General features: G+C 35.4%; 1 protein-coding gene across 1 annotated transcript; it reads right to left on the bottom strand.

The window, feature by feature from the left end:
- Positions 1 to 1,764: 1,764 nt before the first annotated feature.
- si:ch211-198c19.1 (uncharacterized protein LOC100151013 homolog) lies at positions 1,765 to 5,046 on the bottom strand. The gene is made up of 2 exons (XM_053636492.1): positions 4,235 to 5,046; positions 1,765 to 3,814 (listed from the first exon to the last, which is right to left on the bottom strand). Exon 2 carries the CDS (start codon positions 3,803 to 3,805, stop codon positions 3,299 to 3,301), a length of 507 nt encoding a protein of 168 aa, XP_053492467.1. The 5' UTR covers positions 3,806 to 3,814; positions 4,235 to 5,046; the 3' UTR covers positions 1,765 to 3,298.
- Between the last annotated feature and the right edge of the window lie 2,209 nt (positions 5,047 to 7,255).

Below are 7,255 nucleotides of genomic sequence, written 5' to 3'. Positions count from 1 at the left end.
AGATACTTTGTCTTTCCTTGTCCTTTACTCTTAAGAAGTTGTAAATCCAAGCTGACAGAGATGATGATCATGTGAAGAAATTAAGCAAGCTTTTGCTTTCTGTGGCAAAGAAAATCTGTCACTATAATGTCGCTCCATCTTTAGCGTCATGCTGAGTTATTCAGAATTTATTCTGGATTCAGATGGTTAAATGATGCCAGACACAGAATACAAACTTTCTACTTCTTAATGTACATTTCATTGTTAGAGCAAATAGTATTCACCACTAGGGGGCACTAGTGCATTGTTCTACAAACAGAGCAAATATAATCTAGTTGCAGGTTTCCCACCACAGCTCAGTGAGAGGCAGAATGAACAGACTCGGGGGCTACATGCTCACAGGAGGAGGGAGACTCCAGGTCTACACAGTAACTCTGAAGAAGAGAGAAGAGGGGGATTAGGAGAAGGAGGAGGAGGGGTGCTGGCACACTTCTCTTTAGACGTGAGGAAGAGAAGCACATTAATCATCCAGAGACATCTGTTCATATGCTGCTTACAACTCTGTCAAAGCTCTCTTGCCTCGCCTCTGTAGCTCCATACAAGGAGAAAAAAGGTGAGTAAAGACACGAAAGTGACTGGCACAAATTATAGACAACACAAATATAATGCCAAATCCTTGATCTAAACAGATCACCATATTTTCTTTCAGATCAACATTTTCCCTTAGGGTAAATTGAAATATGTCAGTGTGATAAGCCACATGCCATTACACAATAATATTAGTAATATTAGTAATTATAATATTAGTCACCTGAATAATTAGTATCCTATTTCCATATATAGGTATTAATACAATTCTGCCTAAATAAAACCTCATATAATATGTGCTTATTATATCCTTTTAGAAATACTGTGTTTCTGTTAATTTTTTATATAAAGTGGTGTGTTTTATTTTTAATCTCCCCAATCACCCCATTCACCTGGCAATTCCGTCCCACAAGCCAGCTCTCTCCATCATACAGCAGCTACCAATCAGGGAGGGTGAAGGCTAACACGTGCTTTCTGTTGTCTTCCACATACATGAGCTGCACACGCCCACAATTACCTAGTGTTGCTGTGATTGTCAGGGGAGAGAGAGTACACTGTCCTTCCCACCCAGACAATACATTTTCTTTTTTTGCTTAAGTGTGCTAGCAGTTCTTATTACACAGAGATTACTGTATATCATTACATGCTTAGTTATGAACAAGCAGGAAGTGCGGTAATTACTGTGGAACATCTCTCTTTTGGGTTGTAATACACATAATTACACAGAGTACAATGGATCACTTTTGAATTTACTGTAAAAATATTTTATTATAAATAACCTACTAATTATATATACAGCTATATATATATATATATATATATATATACAGCTTATATATACAGCTAGTAATTATATATACATCTTCTATGACAAATCAAATCACTGCTAGTAATAAATATTTTGACAATATTAGGGGCTATATTAGTAAAACATTAGTGGCAACACTTAGCAAAATGTTAAACAAGGATATTGTTTTCTAGTTAGTCATCATTAATCCTGTAGAGTACTGTACTTCTTCTTTTATGTGTAAACCCCTTTTGCAGAATATGGTTATTTTAGACTTATTTATTTAAAACTTACTTATTTTTAAAAAATAAGAAAGAAAAGAAAATCACAATGATGAACAGTGGTAATTATTGATAAATAACAGAAAATTCTTTATGCTTCTATTTCTTATACTGTATGTCAGGCTAGAATGTACCATGCACAAACCATCACCATCATTAGCTTCAGTAACTACTTCTGGATCTTATTTGGAGCTTATCACAGGAACACTGTGCAATACACACTGGATGGGATGTCAGGGCACCATGCACACATTCATTCCCAAACTCATTCCCACACTCTTACACTACAAGAGATATTTTTATCATAACCAATCCATCTCCTTGCATGTTTTAAGGGAGGTAAGACCCACACAGACATGAGGAGAATATAATGTACAAAACTCAGACAGCAGAGAGTAACAGTTACATTTACATTTATTCATTTAGCAGATGTTGTTATCTAAAGCGATTTACAAATGAGGAAATACAAGCAAAGCAATATATGAAGCAGAGAACAATACAAGTAGTGCTACTATACAAGATTTTTTAAATTGACTGCTAGAGGAGCAAAGTGTACAGAGTAGCAGTGTAAAAGCAGGTATACATACATGCAGGACAAGTTAGGGATTAGTTAAGTGTTCACAGAAGCGTTGGGTCTTTAGCCATTTTTTGAATATAGTAACGGATTGTGCTGTCTGGATTGAGGTTGGAAGTTCATTCCACCACTGAGAGTTAGTGTGAAGGTTCTCAAGTAACCAAAAATCAGGATTGAACCAGGGGCAACACTACCCACTGCACCTTTTCTATGTACATATTTACAAGGTTTTTGATTTCTTTGATATTTTGATTTAAGCTTTTTGTGTTTACTTTACTTCTTTTTCCCTGATTTTCTTCTTCTTCATCCAGCTGCTCCCGTTAGGGGTCGCCACAGTGAATCACCCGTGTCTATTATGGAAATCCGTTTATGATCCGCATATTTGGTTTGGCACAGGATTTACGCCAGATGCCCTTCTTGATGCAGCCCTTCCATTTTATCCAGACTTGGGCCTGGAACTGGCACTGGCACAGCTGGTGCAACCCCAGTGACTGGGTTTGGTGCCCAGCGTGGGGTTTAAACCCACAATCCTCAGATTAAGAGTCTCATGTTCTACCGACACATCTTAGAATGACACAACTAATATAATTGCTTGATAAAGGACTTAAATGAAGTAAAACATCTATAATTTCTTTTAAGTTTTAAGAATTTATTTGACATGTATTCATTGTAAAATACATGTTTAGTTTGTGCTGCAAGATAGAGGGAGTGAAAGTGAGAAGTGACTAAATATAGGGAAACATCTGTAATATTGAGAAGTGAAAGTTGGCTTAGTTATAATGATTGTAGACAGAAACCAACCGCTTACATGACAGACTGTGAAACACAATTTATGACAAATTATGGAGGTTAATTAACAGAAGACTTCTAAGATTTACAAGATTTTCATTATAAAATTATATTTGCCAAAATGATCATTTGTGGTAATCCGTCATATGGTACAGATAAGCTATATAGAGATTTAGTTTAAAAAGCTAGAGGTTTTTTTTTTTAGATACTAAATATACAACCAAAAGAAAACAACCTCTTTTAATATATTGTATAAAACTTTCTAGAAAACATTATTATGCACATTTCTTTATGTGACAACTACTGTTGTCTTAACTCAGTGATAAGAGACGAACCAACAATATATGTCTTTAACTTTTTATAGTGCTCAGATATGAACACTTCCTCTATTTTGTTCTTGTTTTTATTATACTTCACAATGACTCTGTCCATGTTGCTCTTTGGGTCATGTCGATTATAATATTTCTTGACTTCATAGGGTAGATCATTGGCATGTGTGTAATGAAGGTTTCCTATGGTATAGTAGCCATATGTCTTCTTATCCTTCAGCCTGGGAAGGAGAAAAATTGGTCCCGTGTTCTTGAACTCATGGAAACCATAATCACCTTTCATGGGGTCGCAGAGAGACATCATGTTGTTGTCAATACAGTTTTGAACATACCACATAAGCAGTGCAAGTCCGTGTCTTGGTGGTGGTCTGCCAAATCCTGTCTTATTCAGCTCGTACACCGAGTTTAATGTCCTCAAAGAGGACAAAATCACTACAGCCACCAGTAAGACAAATCCAAGGAAATTACACCGTGTCATCTTGTGAGTCTATTTAGAAGAAAAAAAATAGCATATTAAAATGCTCAGAATTGTGACTTACTAGCTTGAAGTAAATACCACATTAAAGAGGATTTTAGTGCAAAAATGCCACAAGAGATGATAATGATATATATGTTAAACAAAATCTATAATTTTGCAAGCTTCAATTTAGTTTATTTAATCTGTTTTTCCTCTGACATATAATATAGACCAATTTTATTCAGGCCTAACATTTACATTTTGACACATTGCTGGCACATTAAATTGACATAATTAACTAGTGTCTCTGTGATATTAAGCTACTTGCATCTCATTAGTGGTCTCCAAACTGTTGATATTTGACACCAGGAAACTAAATTGAATTAAATAAATAAGTACAATTAGCTTGTAATAGCAGTCTATTATGCTTAAATGTTTTGTGTGTCTTACCTTAGTGATAAGGCAGGCTAGAAAAGACTGTTAAATGAGTATCTAGGATTCGTCAGTGAGCAGGATCTGTTAGATGTGCTAGCAGCGTGAACAGATGTCAAACAACTCTCTCCACATGTATATTTCCTCAGTACTACACAGGATATGGTACAATCTCTGAGGGTTTTTTTTCTCTTTGTGTTTTCTCTGTGTATTTTCCTTTAGTTTCAGGTAAAAAAAAAAAAAAAAAAAGTTTTACAGTGTGAAAATTGTAACTAAAATATATTTTGTCAGTTTTTTCCCAAATACAATAATCTTACTCATTTAAAAAAATCTTTCTAATTTGCACCCTTTTAAAACAACTTTAAACAAAGCTAGTCACCATGGATCTTCTGACTAAAACTGAATGTATTCATACAGAAGAGGCTTTGAACACTTCCTAAATTCAATTTTCCCTTTTGTTCACCCAAAACCTCTTGTACAACCACACAAACTTCTGTTTAAACCCCACAATGACTAAACTGACTGAATCTGAATTTGACTTGGGTGTTGGACGTTCGTCAGGTTACTTAAAAATGCTTAACAAATTGATATTTGTTTCAACACAAAACAAATTTAGCAGGAACTTTTAGATCTTATGTTCCCCTTTCCACTGCACAATGATGCGATGATTCAGTGGTCGAAATCCTTCCCCTAGTGGCTGTCATATTCTGTTTACATTTTGTTTGCAACAAGATACTGTCAGCAGTCCTGGAGGAACATAGGATATGTCTGACATTAGCAGAGTCAAAGCACCCTGAAGTGCATGATGACTGGAAGCCTACTATTTTTTTTATTTTTTTTATTTATTTATTTTTTAATCTGTTTGACAGGATAGTTGCTAGCTGCAGAAAACCTATGCTACATGTACTGTATGTCTAACCAGCTTAATTAGGGCAAGAGCTAATCTTTCCACAAGCAAATACATCCATCTATCAATTTTCTATACCGCTTATCCTTCAGGGTTGTGGGGAACCTGGAGCCTATACCAAGGAACATTGGGTGCAAGGTGGAGTACACCCTGGACAGGGTGCCAATAGGCAAACACATTACAAATCCTTATTACTAATAACATTTGAAAGTAAATTATATGAGTGACTATTAAGTAATCTTAATAAATTTAAATTGTAACTCGTTATTAAATACAAATTTACAGTGGTGCTTGAATGTTTATGAACCCTTTAGAATTGTCTATATTTCTGCACAAATATGACCTAAAACATCATCAGATTTTCTTCAGAAGTCCTAAAAGTAGACAAAGAGAATCCAGTTAAACAAATGAGACAAATATTATACTTGGTCATTTATTTATTAAGGAAAATTATGCAATGTCACGTATCTGTGAGTGGTAAAAGTATGTGAACCTTTGCTTTCAGTATCTGGTGTGACCCCTTTGTGCAGCAATAACTGCAACTAAACGTTGCCGGTATCGGTCTTGCACATCAGCTTGGAGAAATTTTAGCCAATTCTTCAGAACAGCTTCAATTCTGATTATATTTAATATATAATGGCATATAATGTTAGTTGGCATTGCTATTGCTATATCAGTTATATTGGTTTATAACTGTGTTGATGAATTTTGTAAAACTGCATGGCTCTGACAGTATTTATTGCTGCAAAGTAAATAAGTTTATATTAATGTGCTCATTCTAATATATTATTATTTCTATAGTAACAGCACATTCACAGAGAGTTGTGAACATCCACCATATAACTCTCTGTGAGTGTGTTGTTCTAATATATTATCATTTCTATATTTAGTAACAGCTTGTTCACAGACAGTTGTATGGTGGATGTTACAGATACTCTATACCTAAAAAAATGTCGTTATTTAACAGTTTGTATTGTTTAATAGTTTACATGGAGATGGTTAACATTTGTGTAGTCCTCAGTGTCGAGGCTTTGTACTCGTCAGTAAGTTTTGCACCGAGCCTTCAGTACAGATCTTTGCATTTTCCAGTTTCTGCATTTTTTTGTCTTATTCACTTCAAGGGAGAGAAAAAAAAACCTGGTGAATTAATGACTGTTTATAGCTGCCATAATGTAAATAATAACAAGAACTCACCTCTGATTTTAACAGAGGTGTTCGTATCACACATCATAAAAGACAATCTTAGCATCTTAGCCTCATCTGAAAACTTTGTCACTACAAATCTTTTTTTTTTCTGAAGGCTCACCCCCCTCTTCCTCCCCTGCCTTTCCCTGTCACGCCCCCTCCCCCTCCCTTCTTCATACAGCCATCCACGCCCATTTAAGCTGCATTTTTCAAAAACACTGAGAGGTAGAGTTGAGCTGAAAGAGGAAGGTTTCATAACCCTTTAAATGTTACTATAAATGGCTAAATGTACAAAGTGTTGTTTTTTAAATAATAAATACTTATAATAACTAATATACTACTACTACTACTACTACTGCTACTACTACTACTACTACTACTACTAATAATAATAATAGTTTGGGACATGCTGCTTTTGTAAAATATTGGAAAAATGTGTATATAAGGGAGAGGACAAAAAGTTGATCAGCTCTCACTCAATAATATCCCTAGTGTTTTTTAATTATATAGATTGTCTTTCCCCATTCCCTTTATCACATCACACTGACCACCTCTGGTAATATGGAAGAGGCCAGGAGAGAAATGAATGGAGGGAGGACAGATGAAGAAGACTGGTAACAGACATGGGAGAAGAAAATACAAAGGAAAGACATCCAGGAGAGGAAGTGAGAGCTGGAATAGACAAGGTGTAAATGATGATGTAAAAGCAGATGATCAGAGAGACAGGCTATCAGTAAAAGGATGAGGTTGGAAATGACTTTGACGGAAAGGTGAGTTCCACATATAGAAAGCCAGACAGAAAAAAGAGAGGGAGCAACCGCAAGCTTTTGAGTAGCCACAAGCATGGCATAAAATGGTGGATTCCACTCTACTGTCTTCATTTGAGAGAGTTATTGATGCAATTGATTCTGCCTCTACTGTGGCATCTACCCAAACCCTTGCTGTGA

This window comes from Ictalurus furcatus, chromosome 1 (assembly GCF_023375685.1).
Source record: "Ictalurus furcatus strain D&B chromosome 1, Billie_1.0, whole genome shotgun sequence".
Taxonomy (NCBI): Eukaryota; Metazoa; Chordata; class Actinopteri; order Siluriformes; family Ictaluridae; genus Ictalurus; species Ictalurus furcatus.
This window is presented reverse-complemented; position numbering and strand designations above follow the sequence as displayed.

Coding starts and splice junctions, on each gene's coding strand:
- si:ch211-198c19.1 (XM_053636492.1), bottom strand. CDS start 3,805: ATGACACGGTGTAATTTCCTTGGATTTGTCTTACTGGTGGCTGTAGTG.